General features: G+C 38.1%; 1 protein-coding gene and 1 long non-coding RNA gene across 2 annotated transcripts in view; one reads left to right on the forward strand and one right to left on the reverse strand.

Annotated features, from left to right (window-relative positions):
- PPP3R1 (protein phosphatase 3 regulatory subunit B, alpha) overlaps window positions 1–2963 on the reverse strand; it is a 38585-nt gene extending 35622 nt beyond the window's left edge. The window contains exon 1 of the mRNA XM_034432433.3: window positions 2506–2963. Coding sequence (XP_034288324.1) covers window positions 2506–2508 — 3 coding nt within the window. The 5' untranslated portion in view covers window positions 2509–2963. The remainder of the gene's footprint in view (window positions 1–2505) is intronic.
- Window positions 2964–3046: 83 nt separating this feature from the next.
- Window positions 3047–7506, forward strand: LOC148116712 (uncharacterized). Its single transcript, XR_015731252.1, has 2 exons — window positions 3047–3589; window positions 5347–7506. It is a non-coding gene; the product is annotated as an uncharacterized LOC148116712 (long non-coding RNA).
- Window positions 7507–19388: the final 11882 nt, after the last annotated feature.

Genomic DNA, 19388 nt, shown 5'->3' on the forward strand with positions numbered 1-19388 from the left:
ATTGTCACAATAAAATCAAAGCAACTGGAATTCCACTGCATGTAGGATAAATCTTAGGATTCAGGTATTTTTCAATAAAGAGCTTTTTCAAGAGACATTTATAGACAAATATATCTAAAATGACATACTTTTGATTTTACTTGAACATTAAATGTATCAACCATTTACCATAGCCCAGTTAAAGGCCTGCAAGCTTTCTTTTTTACTTTGCCTACTCTCTCTAACATATATTTCTAATGTACAAGAAACCCATCTACCACTGCAACCTTTATTTTTATTATTATTCCTCAAAATGTTGGTTTATAAATGGAATCTCCCCATTTTAAGAAAGCAGAAAAAAGATTTGGGAATCTTTTTAGAAGATAAATACATGAAGCAGCTAGGATACAATAAGAAATGTCATACTTCATACAATACATAAACAAAGCTAACATAAGTGTTTTTGAAAAGAGGAACTGATTCTTGGTAATACATCAAACAGGAAATACCCCTAGTGTTAAATTAAATTCTGCATGAACAGTATCAATCTATACATTTATAGCAGCAAGCAGTACAATTTAATTGCCATGACTTTCAGCTAAATTATTCTATTCTACTTTATTATTTTTATCCACTATATTATAATCAAACTCAGTTGTTCCAAATTTTGCATTTCAGATTTAACATAATCCAAGTCAATACACAGAATGCTATCTAGTATGTTTTCCACAGCAGTTTCTGTTTAATGCTGCATTCAAACTTGAATAGTAAGTTTGAAGATTGAACTACAACAAAGACATATTTAGGAGTGAAAAACTGATTAGTTGTGGAAATTATACTATAAAGATAACTGCGTCTGAAAATCTATTTCCTCTAGAGGAATATAAATTTTAAGTACGATTAGGGTGACTTGATTGCTGGTATCCTGAGAAAGTAAAATAAAACAAATGAAAAAAACAAGCATACTAGTGAGAGATAATACAAGAAATTCGGACACATTGAGAACAGGAGAGAGGGAGGAAGGGAGGGAGAGAGAAAGAGACATTCCAGGACAATTATTACTATAAGATCGATCAGATACAATAGCAAAACAGCATATACTGCGTGGAAGTTCAGGCATAATAAGCCACTTGATATAACTCTACAATACAGGGATACCTAGAATGGATATAAACAGTTAAAATATCTATTGAACATGATGCTATATATGCACACATATCTGATTCTATTTAACACTGGATTTACTTTGAAAAATATTATCTAGACCAACATCTATAATTACCAGAGCCCCCCCCCCAATTTTGTGTATACATATATACACACACATGTAGAGATGTGCATGATATATATACAAAAATGGTGTAACTATATTCAGTATGGCTCATTGCACACACAAATGTGCCTAGGCTGCAGTTTCTATCTCTCTTATCTGATGAAGTAGACGTTAGTCCATCTCAAGAAGAAAGCTTATGCCATAATAAATACAAAACCTTATAATGTGGATTTTTGAAGGTTCCTTTTTGATACCATAAATCGCCCCTCTTGAATAAGTTATTAAACACCCTTCTTATTACAGTTAAGGTAATTAAAAAGGCACTCCCCTAAAAAATGTCCCTTCCTCTCTATTCAAAAGTAGTTGTATGGATTAAATGCAGCCAACAATTCTTAGCATGCATCCATGAGAGAAGTTTAACCACAGAGGTAACAAGGCTGTTAGGAGGCACACAGAATTGGGTAACACTGAATAAGAAATAACTCATGGGGAAGTAGAAGAAAAGAGTTCTTAGTAGGTAGCAGGAGTACAAAGTAGGGGAAAAAAATTTACAGGAGGGTGCAGTAGGAAGCAACGTGAGTGCGCAAGAGAAGCTGCGTGGGATGAAGCGAATTCGCAGGATTTTTTTTTTCCTACAGAGATGAGGAGGAGTTCAGAATAGAAAGAAGTGTGCTTTCAGGAATGCAGGTGGGAAAAGCGGACATTTCACGGGCGAAAAAGGAGCATTAAGCATATTTGCTTGGCTGGGGTGGGGCACTGCAGGGAAGAGGTCACCAATGGGTGAAGGGAACTACCGGAAAGGCGGGGGAAGCCTCAGTTGAGGAGAGAAAATGCATGCGGTCCCGGGGGAGGGAGAGAGGGAGGGGGGGTTGCTGCTGCGGGGAAAGGACGATCGGATCGCCTCCGGAGGGAGCGGGGACCATGTGAAAAGGACGTCATTACCGCCGATGGGGAACTATGGGAAAGGGGGGCTGCTAGGCCGGGGAGAGGAGGAGGAGGAAAAAGAAGAAGAGAGGAAACCCCTAACGCAGAGGGTCTTGGCGCTCTGTGAAGGCCTGACGCGAGAGGAGGAGGAGGAGGAGGAGAGCAGCGCCTGCCGTTTCCGCAGGCGGAAAAGACGAGGCGGGGGGAGGACCTCCCTTTTCTTTTAATAAAAGAGAAACCCGCCTTCGCCCTCATCCCTTTTAACTGCCCTCGAATATTCGGCCAAGGCCCGCGGGAGATGGACGCGGAGAGAGTCGGCGGCCCCTTACCATGGTGGCGGGAGGGTGTTGAGGGCTTGCCCGCAGCTAAATCCACAGCCGAGTGCCAAGCCGCCTCTTCGTCGTCGTCGTCTTCTCTCGCTGCTGCTGCTGCTGCTGCTGCTGCCACCGCAGCGCACGACTGCTTCCTTCCTCGCTTGCCTCGCTCTCTTTCCTTCCTGCCTGCCTTGCCTGCCTCCCCTCGCGCCTCTACCTCGCGCTCGGCTGTTATTTGGTGCAAGGCCGGAGCTGCTCGTGGCGGTTCCCGACGGTTTTAACTGCTGCAGTGGCTCGCGCTGACCCGCAACCTGGAGAAGGGGGAGGGGGGAAAGGGGAGGGGGGAGAAAAAGAGAAGGAGGCGGAGACGAGACGAAGGAGCGAAGACGCGAACGAGCAAGCAACAACAAAGGGGAGGTGCTTCCCAACATCCGGGCAACTCCTCCCCCTCCCTTTCCTCCAAGCAAAGGGACCACATTTACATACGCCGAAGGGCCGAAAGGGAACGTGCGTGTGATGTCACACGGGCGAGAAGAAGACTGAGGGAAGGAAGGCGCGCGGGGGTGGGGAGGAGGAGGGAGGGAGGAGCTGGGTAGATAAGTGCAGAAAATGGAAGCGGTGGTGCAGGCGAAGCCGGCGTCAGTTAGACTGCCTGGGAGGAAGCCCATACTAGATGGAGAAATACTTCTTTCGGCTGTGGCCCATTTCTGAAGCAACACAAAATATTAGGAGACGAAAGGAGGCTGTGGCTTCTCAATTGACGGGAGGGGAGGAGAGGGTGAGGTGTCTGCTGCTGCAGTACGTAATAACAGGCACTTCAACCGACTTCGTCCTTCTCTTAAATCCTGACTCCTGCATCTAGGGGCACACTTCGGGGGATGCTAGTATAACTATCTTTTCTCTCCATTTTAATACCATAAAATATACTTGGAGAACAAGATGATTTTCCGGAAAATCTTTAGTGGCCTGAGGGAAAAAAAACCTGCACGGAAACTAAAACGTTATTGCAGTGGCAGCTAGAACATTTAAGTTGAGGATGATACTGGTCTTGGGATGGTCTCCATTCTACGAAGTATTTCTTTTACTTATTTCTTTAGAGGTCAGCCAATTAAATTGATGTCTATTTCTGCCCAGCTTGTAAAATGTGACTGGATTGACTAACATAAGAGTTAAAAAAAAAACCCAGCAAAATAAAAGAGCCACAGAAAACCCAATATAATATGGTGCAAGCTAAGGCAAAAAAAAACAACAACACACCAATATATTTGAATCCTAAACCATTTAATGGATGTCCCAAAACTTCGGGTTTTTTTGAAGATGTTTCACTTCAAAGCGAAATGTCTTCAAAGAAAAAAACAGTCCAGTTGCCTCTTGAAAAAGTGCCTTTGGGACAACCATGGCCTGGACTGAGAATCTCCATAGACACTTAATGGATGAGCTGATCCAACATCTTAATCTGATGCTTGGAGGGAACATCCACATTTTAAAAGTCTCACGGAAGGCTTCCAAGCTTATGCTGTTCCAAAGGGCAGGAACAGATATAGAGAAGGCACTGTTTGGCTCGATTAGATGATATTGATTCATGGAAAGGGCCTGAAGTGTGCCCACTCTTTCAGATATCATGGGATGGACAGATAAATTGGAGTTTGGAGTCTTGCAAATAACCCACCAGTGCTCCTTAAAGGACTTCATTGGTGGCAAACAGCACCTTGAATTGCAGCTAGAAACCAGGAGAGCTTGCAAAGTTGTTAAATAGCTGTATTGTGATATGCCTATAACTAGCCATGCTACTTTCTGAACCAATTGAAGCTTTCAGATGGTCTGTAAAAGTAGCCTCATGTTGAGCATATTATAGCACTTAAAATTGCGTATGCTTGAGGGTTTCTGCCTATCTTACTAGATCTGGCAGGGTGGGCTTGCTCTGATTCCTGTCAGTGAAGCAGTGTTGTCTAGTGAGGCCTTGGAAGCATGCCTTTTCTGTTACGGCACCTACCTTGTGTAACAGCTTCCCATCAAATATTTGGATGGTTGTGACCTTGGCCTTCAGGAAAGTGGTAAAAACTTGACTTTTCCCTCGGGCATAGGGCCAGGATGTTCATAGAATTATAAGGGTGGGTATTAAAATGGTGCAGGTCATTCAACATGAACAAATGTACATTGATGCACATTGGTGCCAAAAGTCCTCGATAATAAGATCGGAGTTAGGAGTGATTGCTGAGGAAAGATTTTGTAACAGTAAACGGTTCAATGAAAGTGTTCTTGCAGTGTGCATCCACTGTGGGGGGGGGGGGAGGCCAACATGTGAGGGACAATAAAAATGATACCGAAAATAGAGATATCACAACCATAATATCCTTGTATAAATCAAATATGCAGTTCTGGTCACTGCACCTCAAAAAGAAATAATGGAGCTAAAGAAGGTTCAGGAGAGGGCAGTTAACATGATCAAGTGGCTGGAGCAACTTCCAAAGGAAACATTGCAACATTTGGAGATTTTTAATGTAGAAAGGAGGTAAATGAGAGGCAGCATTATTGAGATGTACAAAATTATTTATTGTATGTATAAAATGGACAAGGAAAAACTATTTTTCCTTCCCAAAATACTAGAACCAGAGATCAGCCAATTAAATTAAATCTTGGAAGTATTAGGACAGAAAAAAGAAAAGTCTTTTACACAATGTCACTAGTACAGGGGTTCCCAACCTTTTTGCATTGTCTCTGCTTCTGTTGATCTTAACAATTTATTGTTTTCTTTGAAAGCATTCCTTGCAATAGTTGTTTTTCTGTATACACATTAAATATATATCATAAATTTTCTCATTCTCATTTTTGGAGCAATAATTCTCTTGTCTACAGTTTGCTCATTCACAGCTTCTTCCAACCAGTTTCAGCTATACCAAGAGTTCCCACAAGTAGCAATCCTTTTCAACATTAACAGAATAACAGAGTTGGAAGTCTGGAGTCTTGGAGGTCTTCTGGTCGGACCCCCTGCTCAAGCAGGAAACCCTATAACTTTTCAGACAAATGGTTGTCCAATCTCTTCTTAAAATCACCAGTGCTGGAGAACCACAACTTCTGGAGGTAACTTCATTTATAAATACAGGTTGTTCATAAATATAGAACTTATTAGTTGGAGTACTTTTGGCAAATCCAGCAAAATCCATTTCATCCTAAGCATGCTCAAACTATTCTGTGCAAGCTAGGATTTCCAAACTATAGATTACCTTGCAAGACATACAATGAATATCTTTCTTTTATAGAAATAAACTTTACTGTGAGAGCTGAATATACTAGACCTATATATCATTGTTGTATGTTGTTGTATATAGATTTTTAGCTTCTTGCCCTTTACAATGCCCCTCTTTGGAGTTGGCTGTCACTTGTTGCCTTTGCAATACATTAATCATTTTTATGAATTAATGGTTCGGGACCCCATCTAAATAAACTGATTTTCTCCTTTGAATATCAAAAAGCTGTAAACTCCTTTTTACCGCAAAGCATGTGAATACTTGAGTCCTTGTAAATTCCTTTTCAAAATATCTCCTTTTTAAAAACCAAGGTACACAGGCAATATAATTCCTTGTTGCTATTATACAGGCTCATATTTATTTTAGTAAAGGTTACTGTTTCTTTTAAATGTTTTGAGAAAATGTCGTGTTACTATACTACCTACTTCTCAAAAGTCAAGTCAGCACTTTTCCAAATTCAAGGGAAGAGAAGCATTTAATAAAACAAAAGGAATACCATCCCATATTAAAATGTTCCAGATATATATATATATTTTAATTGTTGCCTGAAGCGGAGAGTAATTAAAAGATACTATGAATTCAAGAAACTAATACTTTATTTTTTGACTTCTACCTTGGAAAATGTATCTGTGTATATAAATTTGCCAATATATGCCACTGTCTTCCATCAAAAACAATGATAAACTATATTCCAATAACACTTGTTTATTATTTATTTATTAAATCATTTGCTGCGTTATTATATAGGTCATAGTCCTCATATGTACATTTTAAGACCTCATACGAAGTATGTCTCCTATGCAAAAGTTCCACCACATTTCTTAAGATCTCTTTTTCAGTCCCCTAGCTGGGTTCCTCAAGCATTACTAAGACTAGGGGCCAGGCTGCCAAACGTTCCAATTAGTTATGCTGACAACTTCACTAAGGCATATCCTGGCCTCAGTTGGGTTGCTGCCACTAATACCATCTGACAATTTTAGATCTACATGATGAGAAAGCATTTCAAGCTAATTACATTCATATGGCCTTTCACTTATGTATCAAATATCAAGGACTAGATAAGGCTAAGACAACCATTAAACAGGGGAAGTAGGACACAGCATTACAGAATGATTGAGTTGAATCTGTACTATGTATTGACGCTTACAGATTTCCAAAGATTTATCCTGGCGGTTCTTTGGTATTCATTCATCCATCGTAACTATTGATGGGCATCTCCCCAACCCAATTTAATGCTCTACCATAAACTTCTTTTTTTTTTTTAGAAGACAGGCATTGTAAAATTGCAATATCCTCAAGATTCTGTCCGTGTGACTCAGGTGAGGCTGAATCAAGTGAATGTATTCTACTCTACTCTCTGTCAATTTTACTCTGATTCCTATTTTAGGTTAATTCAGTCTTTTTTTAAAAAATCTTGTACATTTAGAGAAATTTTTACATTCAGTTCCTTTTACCTGACAGGGTTGCAAAAGTCATATTTTAATTGTTAACGTTTTGTTTGATAGTAAGGAATTGTCATACAACTGTGATTCCATAGCACTAATTCTATAAAGTATCTATTGTGAAAGTTGAAATATTTTAATTTGTTTTATTATATTGCTATTACTGTATAGTAACATTTAATTTTAATAACTAGGTTTTAACTCTGTTTCATAACATTTTATTTTATTTGATCTGAGACTGTTGAATGGGAAATAAAGTAAAATACATACTAAAAGCTAAGTTGAATGTACCTGTTCTTTCAGGACTAGAAAATAAAGCATAAATCTGATATGTGTATGATTGCTGTTAGTATTATTTTAAATAAATTCAAATAAAATATTTCTATATAATGAAGGAATGATGTTGGGAAGCAACCAGTATGGCAAGGAGGGGAGATCAAGTGTTAAGTTAGCCTGTAGTGCTGTGCAACCACAAAAGGTCTAGGATCACCACCACCCTCCAAATTCCCAGGAGCTTTATCTAATTGTTCCTAAGGGTAGGTTGTCAGATTGGGGATTCCTCTTTATAGGCAAAATATAATAAAATAGTTAGCTGAAACTCTGCATGTATGAGTCTTATTCACACCTGACAGATATATAGATTAGAGCACAAATCACATAAAATATAAACTATTTGAAAATTGCTACTCAGTGAGAGTAATGGCCACACCTAGATGGCCATAGTCCATGGTTGATCTCTAAAACTAAGTAGGGCTGAGCATGGTTGACACTTGGGTGGAAATCAACAGGAAATACCAATGCTGTAAGCTGTTTTAGAAAATTGAAAAACAGGTTTCTTTTTTTCATATGATTGAGAAAAAAAAATCAAGGATGTGCTCATGAAATCCCCAGGATCTGACTGACTCAAAGGAGCCTACCATTATTATATCCAACAGTTGTAATCTCAAAAAGTGAGAGCAGTTGGCCAACCTTTTCTTACCATAAATAGAGTCAGGCCTGATTAATATTGGATGGGAAACCACACAGAATTTCTTCGATAGAAGGTAATCCTAGCTCTGGGAACAGGGAAGACATGCATAAACTATAGTATTAAGACAGGCGGTGGTTCAGAAAACATTAGTCTTAAGAAAAGAAAAAGAGGGAGAAACTTAAAAGAAGCCTGCTTTTGTTTTGTTTATTGTAAGATGTTGAGAAAATTCTTGACAGGACTTCAACATTCTGTTATTGTACCCTACAAAAATAAAGAATATTCCTGAACCTTCTGATGCTCATGTTTCCTGATGTTGCCTACCTCAGATGGCTGATAATTGCAGAGCTGTAGACAAGATTGGGAAGTAAAATATTTGTTAACTAAGGAAGTTAATTTAATACTGTTGCAAGAAAATTGTATGAATATGTCCATACAGATATGCTGTATCATGTATAGAGTTGATATATAGGAGACATTTACTTTGAATTGTCAGTGGGAGAAGGCACTTCATATACTTCTGAGGAATTACGGTACCCAACAATACAGTTTTGAACTACAGCTCAACAATTCTGAGTGCTACTGTGACATTCCCTAGCCTGTCGTGCTCCAAAAAGAGTTGGTTGAATGCAAGTGTCCAAGTGACAAATGATGGAGGTTGAATGAGGGAAATAAAGAATTGCGAGTCTCTTTGTTAAGAGACTGGCAATTCAGAGTTTAATTTTAAATAACTGACATGAAAGCTCTTGGAATTAGCTTATTCCTAAATTATTTTTGTTATTCAGTTCTCTCTTCCCCCACCACTACTCTCTCCCCACTCCAGTTTTATATCATCAAAAGATGAAATACATACAGTATATGTAAGTTCTATAGCTAGCTCAGAAAAAATAAGAGAGTAAAAGCTTTGTTTAAAGAATCAAACAAAGAATTTTAGCACCATTTTGGGAAATGTAAAAAAGATTTTATTTTCAAGCTTAAGTAACAATAATATGTTTAACATGAGTGATAATGTGGAATTTATATTTCAGGATTTTATAGTGTATTTAGTAACATTGGGAGCAAGATTGCATGTACCAATGTAATGAGACAAGAAATATTAAACATTTTCATACCTACTTTTTCAGTAACCTAAAATAGTTTATCTCTAGAAAATTTGCAAGTTTAACACAGGTAATTCCAAATCAGACTTTTAGGTCAACTCCAATGCAGTGGCTTTCAGTAAAATTTTGCTTACATAGTCAACTGCAAGTTAAGACAAACAGCTTTCAGCATGATTGCTGTTAAATCAATCAACTAGTTAGTCTTGTTTTAGCATGTGCAGAACAGCCTTTGGAATTTACTGTACATTTTATTCTTCAAGTTTTTAAATTTTAAGTTATTTAATGGAAGATCTGTGTGCATATAAAAGTATTGCTGTGAAAAAGAGTAAACTAAATCAAAATAAAAATAACAGTAAAATCCTGGTTTGATTGTTTTTCTGAATTTTAAAAGAATCAAAATTCATTGACAATTAGAGATGTGTAATATATTTCTTTTTTCCTATTAAATAGAAATGTAGGGATTAGAGTAGCTTTCAGGAAGTCATCAATGCAAGTTTTAAACTAAAACAAAAAATAATTGATTATGAGTGAAAACAAAATCATAACACCAGGAGTCGTAATAGCTTCTCTAAGCCAACTAAAGTTTTACTATAAGTAGAACTGCAAGCTTTCAGCTTTTACAGAACATTTCCTCAGATTGTATTTTCATGAATCTTATACCAGGTTTCACTCTTAGTTATATTGAGGCAGAGGAAATATTCAGGTATGCAAATTATCCAAATTTCATAAGCTGCTAGAAGTAAGACTAAACAGGCTGTAAATCCTGTAGATCCAACAGCTTTAATCCAGTGTATATTTCCTATACTAGTAGGAAAAAGAAAAATCTCCTTTTGACATACGATATAATTGTCCAGTGATGGAAGGGCAGCCAGTATCAAATAGCAGAATTTACATAAAGATAATACAGATGTTAATTTTAAATCTATTAACATTTTGAAATATGGGATAAAGCTATAAACTCCAGTAAACTCCATTGGCATCAATACATCAGGCTAGAAACAGGAAGACTATAGTCCCACCTTAGGCACAAAACCAGGTGAAGACTCCACATTTCCTTGGAAAACTGTTTCCATTGTTGAATTACTTTTATTGTTAGGAAGTTTACATTTAATTAGAGTTTGCCTTCTTGAATCCATTACTTGGGGTATTGCACTCTGGAATTAAAAAGAATATTTCTTCTGTATAATGGCCTTTCAGATATTCTTAGAATGCTATTAAATCTCTTCTCAAGGCTAAACAAATCCAACTTTTTTAATGTCTCTCCATAGGACTTTCTTTTTAGTCCTGTAATTAAGCTGAACTTTCTCTGTATTCTTTTTAAAATGTGATGCCTAGAACTTATACAATGTTTGATATGAGATAAAATCAAGTGGAATAATTCTGGGATTTGCATTAGCCTTTTTTGACATTGTATCATATCAATTCATCATACTGTTAATACTGTTAATTCATTTTCATTTTGCAATCTACTTTTATAAATACAGTTACAGATTCAGGGATTTACAGTCCTATGTCTGTGCATTTTGTTAAGTGAATATTCTGGACTTCATTCTGTTACCTTCAGATATTTGTTCCACCAATTCCATTGGTTGAACATTATTTCTTTTTTCAAGGTTATTAGCTGTCCATCCCAATTTTGAATCATCTGCAAGTGCTATAAGCATATAACCTTATCTATTTATGTACATTTTCTTATTTCAGTAGCATATACTTGGTACTTGGAAAAACTGTTATTTTATCTCAAGAGGAAGGTAAAGCTCAGTGTTTACTTTGTTAATTTGAATGAACAGTGCAATTAAATGGTGATATTATTTCTTTAAAAAATGAAAGTTCTGGTTTTATTAAAAAGGAGAGGAGACTGGGAATCAGTTTCAAATAATACATTGGAATCTAAATTGTACACACAAGAAATTGATTTGTGTGAGTTGGTTAGTTGCCATAAAATTGGGGTTGACTTCTTAGGACTGTATGAATATGTGTTTACCATCTTAATTTGTTTTTGATAGTCACTTGTACTCTTTCAAGGTCATTCAAATATTTTCTTTGATCCTGTCCATCTATTTTATTCTGTGTTCTTTTCCTTCTGCTGCGCTCAATCTTGCCAAGCATAATCATTTTTTTCTAATCAATAATCTGCTTCCATGACATGCCCAAAGTATGTGCATTTATCATTTTTTATTTAGCTTAATAAATAAAGTATACTGTGGTCATTCACCCAAATATCTTGGAAGATACTGTACAAAACAAAGTTTAAAATCAAGAAAATTAAAACAGATGAAGTGGATATTGAAACTGCTAGTACCGTAAACGTAGTACTTAAACATCAGCTCCAGTCAGGGATTCTGTTTGCAGTAGTATGGTTATGGAGTACACTAGCTGGGCTGCAATCCAAATGGAAGAACAGCAGGACTGGATATAGTCTCACAAAAGTATCCTTCACTTGCTCCCTTCTGGTGTTTACATGTTCCAGGATCAATGGATTGGTTCTTCTTGTGGCTCATAATACTTAAAGTAAATCTCATCCAATCCATATTTCTTTTATCTGTCTTTCTTAATATCCATCTTACATAACCATGTACAATGGAGCTGAATTCCAAAGAGAGTAGTATTCTTTTTTAATGTTTTCAGGAAGCTTTTTATCATGCACTTATCCCCATCCTTTTTAGAAATTTATGAGGGATGAAGATAATGTCACCTTCCATTTGTAAGTTACTTATGTTTTCCATTGTTTAGCTCATTTTTTTTCCTAATCATCAAGATCCTCAAGGGAAGAATAGCTGTAATTTCCTTTAAGCAGCAATACAAGGAACCACTGATTCCTTGTATTGATTCGGACACTTTGTGGGCCATTGGAGAAAGGAAAATTCATGGTTCTCATCTTATGCACTGTTTACACAAGCAGCTTGGGTTGTGTGCATAACAACGTTACTACTTGATACTTGGCCTATGTTTCACGATTCAACAGAATCCATTTTATGTCATTTAAACTCCCAATATTCCACTTATTATTTCTGTCATTAAACATCCACATTTTAAATTCCACTTCAATCAACATTTCTTTTACTCATCATTTTTCCTGAGCAGAAATATTAGAATTTTAAAGCAGAATAGGAATTTAATAACTTGAATTTATATAATTGATATTTTATATTTTAGACTAGAACTTACTGGTAATGCCAATGGATCAAAGACGAAAGTTTAAATATTTTTTTGCCATCTTCACTGCGTATCTTGAGTAAAGTTGTGCTGGATTTATATAACTACCTCAAGATTTAAAAGGCCTGGAAAAGCTCATAACCTGAGCCATATTTAAAGTTCTATTAATAATGTTTATCATAAATCCATGCTTCGGGTACACAACTTTTGTCAAACAGTGAGAGATATTAGCATTCTTATGAGCTAGCAAAACAAGATTTAAACATTGATCAAAAGGTTCTGTTTTACATCTTATCCTTCAGTAACAACATGCACACACATTTTCAGGCTTCACAATTAAAATAATCAGGCATTATTATAAGTAGCATAGATAAATACAAAGGTTGTTCACCTAATGTTGAAAAGACTAGGCAGTAAGTAAAAAACTTGGAAAGAGTTGCACCACCAATAAAACTGCTATAAAGCATATGCTGAGATAGCCATCATACTATTCCTTTTTAAAGTAAGCAGCAGTATTCTAAATAAGAAAATGGAGTAAGAAAGAGTAGGCAAAAAAATATTAAGACATGAAGTAAAGAGAAAAGGAAATGACAAGTAAATCTAGTTTATATCAATATTACCCAGTATATCTCTCCGCACTTTCCCATCATTGCTTCCACCACATGTACTGACCACTTCTTACATTGCCTTTTGTTCTTTACATTTGTCGCCTCTTTCTTTTTCAGGACTTCATCAGCTCTATCCACCATGATGATCAGTCTTGACCCATTCATTCTTTATATATTCTTCATTCTGTTTCAAAAGACATCCTCTGTTTGAAAATTAATTAATTGTTGGATGCTATCCCAGGAATCTGATCTTATAAATTCAAACAATCATGCTTTATTTATTCTGTTTATAGAGCCACCTATCTCACATAAGCAACTTATGATGGTTGAAAACAACAAGCACAATAAACAAAAACAAGATATTACTAAAAGTTAATATTAAAAACCATTTTAAAAACGAACAAACATGTTCAGTGACAGTATAATCTAGCTGTGGTGGTGCAGTGGTTAGAATGCAGTACTGCAGGCTAGTTCTGCTGATTGCCAGTTGCCTGCAATTTGGCAGTTCAAATCTCACCAGTTTCAAGGTGAGATTGCATCCTTCCAAGTTTGGTTAAATGAGGACCCAGATTGATGGGGGCAATAGGCTGATTCTGTAAACTGCTGTAAAGCACTGTGAAGCAGTATATAAGTCTAAATGCTATTGCTATTGCTATTCACATTTGCTATTACACTTGCAGGCTCTACATCAACCTTTCTTCAGAGTCTTCAATGTTGACTAAAACACAGGCCTGCATTTTCTTTTTACAATTATATTAGGTGGTTATTAGCGTGGTGGTAAAAGGTATTTCCCCCTCCCATACATATTCACTACCATGCCTATAAGATCCCTTCAATATATGTAAACTGCTTAAAGTGGCCTTGTAAAAAGCATTCATAGCAAGCTGAAGTGACTGAGTAACAACAGAGGGAAGAATCAAACAAGAGCCTGTGGCCTTGTAAACGAAATTATTTATATTCACTGACCATGTCACAAAGATAGTATAGCTAATATTCTGAACTACTAGGAAGGGATCTATATCAGGAGTGGGCAATTAATTTTCCCAAGGTGCCACATCGGAAACTGTTGTGGAGGACCACTGGTGTGTCACTCCAATAGCACCTCTCCTCTGCCACTGTCCCACCCCCAGCTGCCATCCTACCCCTACCTCCAATGCTGCCAATGCCAGTCAGGGACAGCCAAAGGAACCGATGTTGCTTGTAGGCTGTAAAATGCTGTGTCAAGCAGAGGAAATCAGGAATCAAGGCAGTTCAAATGAATACAGGTTTATTGCATGTTAACACTACAAGAATCTGAATTACTAAAGTTCAAGGTAAATTGACAATAGGTAAGAATCAATGGAATTCAAGATAGGCTAGACTTTGATCTCTTGTGGACATGAAGGGACTCAAAAGTGATGATGCACTTGGCCCCTTCTTTGGGCTCAGCCTGGTCCTCTCCTACACCCAGGTCTGATCTATATACAAGTAAAACTCTTGTGTCTGTAACTGTAATGGACTGTGTGGATGGCCTTGGGGAGTGAAGAAAAGAGATGCTACCTAGGAAACAGACAAGAGAAGCAGGAGACCTTAGTTGTTTAATGGTGAGAGAAATAAACTTAAGAAGGACCTGCCTTCATGGATCAAGCAGTTAAAAGTGGTGGTGTGAAGTTTTTACTTTCAGACTTACAAGATTGAGGGCAGCCCTACAAGGAAAACCAGACAAGAAACAACTAGATGAACTAAAAGTCTACTTTATTGTAAGTCTGTACTAACAAAATCTTGTAACTCTGAAGGTGTTTTTAACTACTGGATTCATGAGGGCGTGTCCTTCCTAAATTTCTTTCTCTGACTCACCATTAGAGGTTCCTGCCTCTCTTGTCAGATTATTATTGTGGGCCGCCAGCTGCCAGGGGAGCTGGCAGCAAACTCGAATGATGAGGAGGTTGGGGAGGAATGTGGGCCAGCTCTGGAGTCTGGAGAAGGCTCTGATGGATGCTCTGCATCGGACGTAGAGATAGAGCCAGGGCCATCCGACATTTCCCAGCCACCAGAGAGGCAGCTGTCTTTGGAGGCTGAGATAAGTGGGGAGGAAGAACAGTTGGGACCTGTTCCAGATGCGCGGATGTGCAGAGTTGTTAGGAGAGGAGAACAACTGAGGACAAGGAGTCAACTAGGGAAGCAAGGCACATGTGGACACTGAATGGCCCCTCCCTGGCTGGGGAATAAATAAAAGGAAAGGGGAGTGGTGGTTATAGGAGACAACAGTTCGGATTTCTGAAGATTTGGCTCATCTTGCCAGAACTTAAATTTGCAGCTTTGCAGCTGGGAGCTCACAGTCTGGCAATTATCGCAAGGAACTGATAAGGTCTGTTACTGCAGTTAACTCTTTGAAGGATTATTGCCTGGACTTTTCAGTGTGTGAATGCCATTAATTCACAGGAAATAAAGAGGGTTTTTTTGTGACGTGTCTGTTTTTTTGTTTCTGCTAAGGCTGGGTCAGAATAATTATTTTCTAGGTAGCATCTCTTCCACTCATTCCCCAAAGTTATTCATTCATATTATTACATCTAACAGAGTGGAACAATGCATTATAGGACAACAGTTTTTGAACCAAGGTAGCTCAAATGGGCTAAACTACAGAACACACGCAAAATCTGGGACCCATGACTCTCATGGGATTAAAATTTGGCATATTTGTGGTTGCTTCAGTGCTGCTACACCACTCACTGCTGCCCAAAGATTCAATAAACTGGTCCCGCCCTAGCCCTCCAGAAGCTGGGTAGACTGGTTACACGATCGGCTGCTGGCGAGCTGTCAGCAGCAGTCAAGCCAGCAGGAAGTTGGAAGTCACTCGCACTGCTTCTTTTTGCACTTGATCTGTATCTCCGTTTGGTTAGGGAAATATCTTTGAAATGAGGACCCAACGGGTCATGATTTGTCTAGTAAATAATAAAGTCACTCAAGTGAGTTTATTAACAACATACCCAACGTTGTGCTGTAATTACACTTTATCTGCCTTTGTCTTGTCTTCATAATGTAACTAGGCCAAAACAGAACCATGTAAGCTATGGTTCTGTTTTTCTTTGGAGTTGCACAGCAAGCTGCCAATGCTTTGCTGGGAGCTCTGTGTACAATTCAGTTGTTTGCATGCTTAATACATTTATACTGTATCTTCAAAATGATTTGGTTGCTTTTAGTGAGCCAAGTTTTGGTCACAATACTGCAGATGCAAAGCACAGAAGTTAAACCAAAACACTAACTCATTGTTCTTTTAGAATTATCAGTTAACGTGACTCATTAATAATTTACTGAGTTTTTTTAAAAAATTATTCCATCACACAAAGTCTTGTTTTAGAATATGTTACCTTCATATGCCACAGTTGTTGTCTTTCAAGTTATGTAAACTTACAGAATGACTGACTGAATTTCTATTAGATGAATACTGCAGCCTAGAGATAGTAAAATTGAGTACGACATAACTGGGTCACCTATATGATTAACACTACAGGATGGCAGTAGGCAATCTCTAGCCAATATGGCTCTCAAGTCCTTTATTAGTAGCTCCTGATGTCTCCTTCAGCCTTGATTACTAAAAACTGATAATAGAGTATTATGTGATTTTATGCTGGATGCAACATGTTAGAAATTCTGTTTATATCACATAGCATCACACAGAGCTAACAAAAAGTACAGTTACCATGTGCTTTACTGCTCAACTATATAACTGTAACAGGAAACTCTACTTAGAACGAAAGAGCATAGAGTATACACCATTGATCCAAATTTGTAAATAATGCCATCTACTGGCTAAATACTACTGTAGTTGTTGCATTAAAAATACATTCCAACAATGAATTCCAACACAATGCCAATTCAACACAGAAGAAATATTGCAGAAGTGTGAGTGACCTGCCTGACTTATTAAAACACATCCTAGAAAAATATGTAACTACTTTAACAAGTTGCCCAAAGGAGCTGCATTTTTGCACCTGTTGGTTCAGAAACTTCTCTTCAAATAGAATTCAACATATTGGACAAAGTATCACAATTAAAAAACAGGATTCTCCTAAATTCTTCCCCAAGCCTTTGGTCTTACTGTAACTGAGATCATGTTATCATCTTTATCATCTTTTTGCTTTCATTACAGATTCATGCTTAATGTGTAATGATGGACTTTTATTAAATTAAATATATAAAGTTCTATGAATAGGCCAGTGAATTATAGAATCCCATATTTTCAGTCCATAATACAAGTATAACAAGTACATGCAGAAGAAAAATTGAACAAGTAAGCTTTGCACAGCTGTCCTTGTTCCCACTGGGGCCAATTAAATATTGTACAAACAACCTGTCTCTCCTTTAGGAGCCTTCATCATGCCTACTATTTTTTTTTTAAAAAAAATCTTTTCAGAATGTAATAAATTCAAACTATATCATCAGGGTCTCATGACTAAATTTCCCCATTGTGGAGAATGGGGAAGGGGAGAGATGCAAGAACCACACAGTTTATATAGTATTTATTGTATAGTTTGCATGTTATAGATGATACAATCTACAAGTTGTGCTTTATTCTGAAAATGGAGTCAATAATTCCTCTCTCCTTTCATATCTTTGACTCTAGAAATACAGCCATTCATAGATGTTTAGAAAAATAACAGGTTTAAATACCTTAATCAGATTTTGTATTGTTCTTAATTAGAAATGCCAATATTTATTATAGATGTATTGAAGCATTGTACACTGAGAAGTAAGCAATCTACTTTATTAGATTTATACAACCTAGCCCCACCCTTCTTTTCTTAAACTATATAATGCATTGTACAAAATTTGATTCACAAATATAACTAAGGCATAACATTATTGGCTGATTTATTGCTTAGTGAAAGCGTAAACCACCCACTGTAGCTTAACATGCTGTGTGAATTGAATCACTGTCACTTCTTCAACAAACTTGCTTTAACAAATCATGATTTAACATAATGTATGAACCCAGCTTGGATTTGCACATCACACTAATCCATAACATCATATTAGCATAGGATAATGTGTAAACTTAGCCATTGGGGTTTAAGGCTACCAGATTTGGGTAAAAGAAAAAGAAAACTTTGTATAATCATTATATAGCAGCAGAGGGGTTTTGAAAGCTGAAATTTACAGCAGCCATCTAGTCATCATCCAGACTTTTGCAGCCTGGACAAGTATCTGCATATCTTATTCAACAAAACATGGGAAAACGATAGTGATAATACAATGTGGATGAACAAAAAGTGTACTGCTAATATTTACTAAATTTGTAGACTTGTTTTCTAGAATTGGAAATGGAATGTTTTTCTTCCATTTCAAATGGAATGTAAAATGGGGTCATGGGGTTCAGATGGGTTTGCTGATAGGAATTACTTAGTGGCGATAAAAGCAGCGAAATGTAGCTATTTTGCTGCTCTAATTGCGTCATCAGATAATCGCCCGGCCCTCCTCTTTAGGGTGACCCGCTCCCTGCTCCATCAGGAAGTGTGGGAGGAGCCCTTGGAGGGTAGAGCCGAGGATTTTGTTCAGTATCTGTATGACAAAATCACTCAGATTTGGGAAGATTTGGACTCCGACTGGGTAGTCTCAGGGGGAGAGACAGGGGCAGGTCTTGAGAATGTTATCTGGGATGAGTTTGATCCTGTGACCCCTGAGGACGTGGACAGGATTCTGGGTAGACTGAACGCGACCACTTGTTTATTGGACCCGTGTCCTTCCTGGTTAGTACTGGCTTCCCGGGAAGTGACACGAGGCTGGCTCCAGGGGATTATAAACGCTTCGCTGGGTGAGGGTGACTTTCCCGCCGCCTTGAAAGAGGCGGTGGTGTGGCCTCTCCTCAAGAAGCCTTCCCTGGACCCGGCAATGTTGGTAAATTATCGTCCGGTCTCCAACCTTCGCTTCATCCAGCACCTGGATGAAACGACGTATCTGGATCCGTTCCAGTCAGGCTTCAGGCCCAGGTACAGCACGGAAACGGCATTGGTCGCGTTGGTTGATGATCTCTGGAGGGCTCGGGACAGGGGGTGCTCCTCTGTCCTGGTCCTATTAGATCTCTCAGCGGCTTTTGATACCATCGACCATGGTATCATGCTGCACCGGTTGGAAGAGTTAGGGGTGGGAGGCACTGTGTTGCGGTCCTTTCTCTCTGACCGGTCACAGTCTGTGTTGACAGGGGGACAGAGGTCAACCCCGAGGCCCCTCATATGTGGGGTGTCGCAAGGGTCAGTCCTCTCGCCTCTCCTGTTCAACATTTATGTGAAGCCGCTGGGCGAGATCATCCGTGGTTTCGGGGTGGAGTACCATCAGTACGCTGATGACACCCAGCTGTACATCTCCACCCCGGATCACCCCAACGATGCCCTTGAAGTGAT

The sequence above is a fragment of the Pantherophis guttatus genome, chromosome 1 (genome assembly GCF_059756535.1).
Source record: "Pantherophis guttatus breed Tessera chromosome 1, ASM5975653v1, whole genome shotgun sequence".
Classification (NCBI taxonomy): Eukaryota; Metazoa; Chordata; class Lepidosauria; order Squamata; family Colubridae; genus Pantherophis; species Pantherophis guttatus.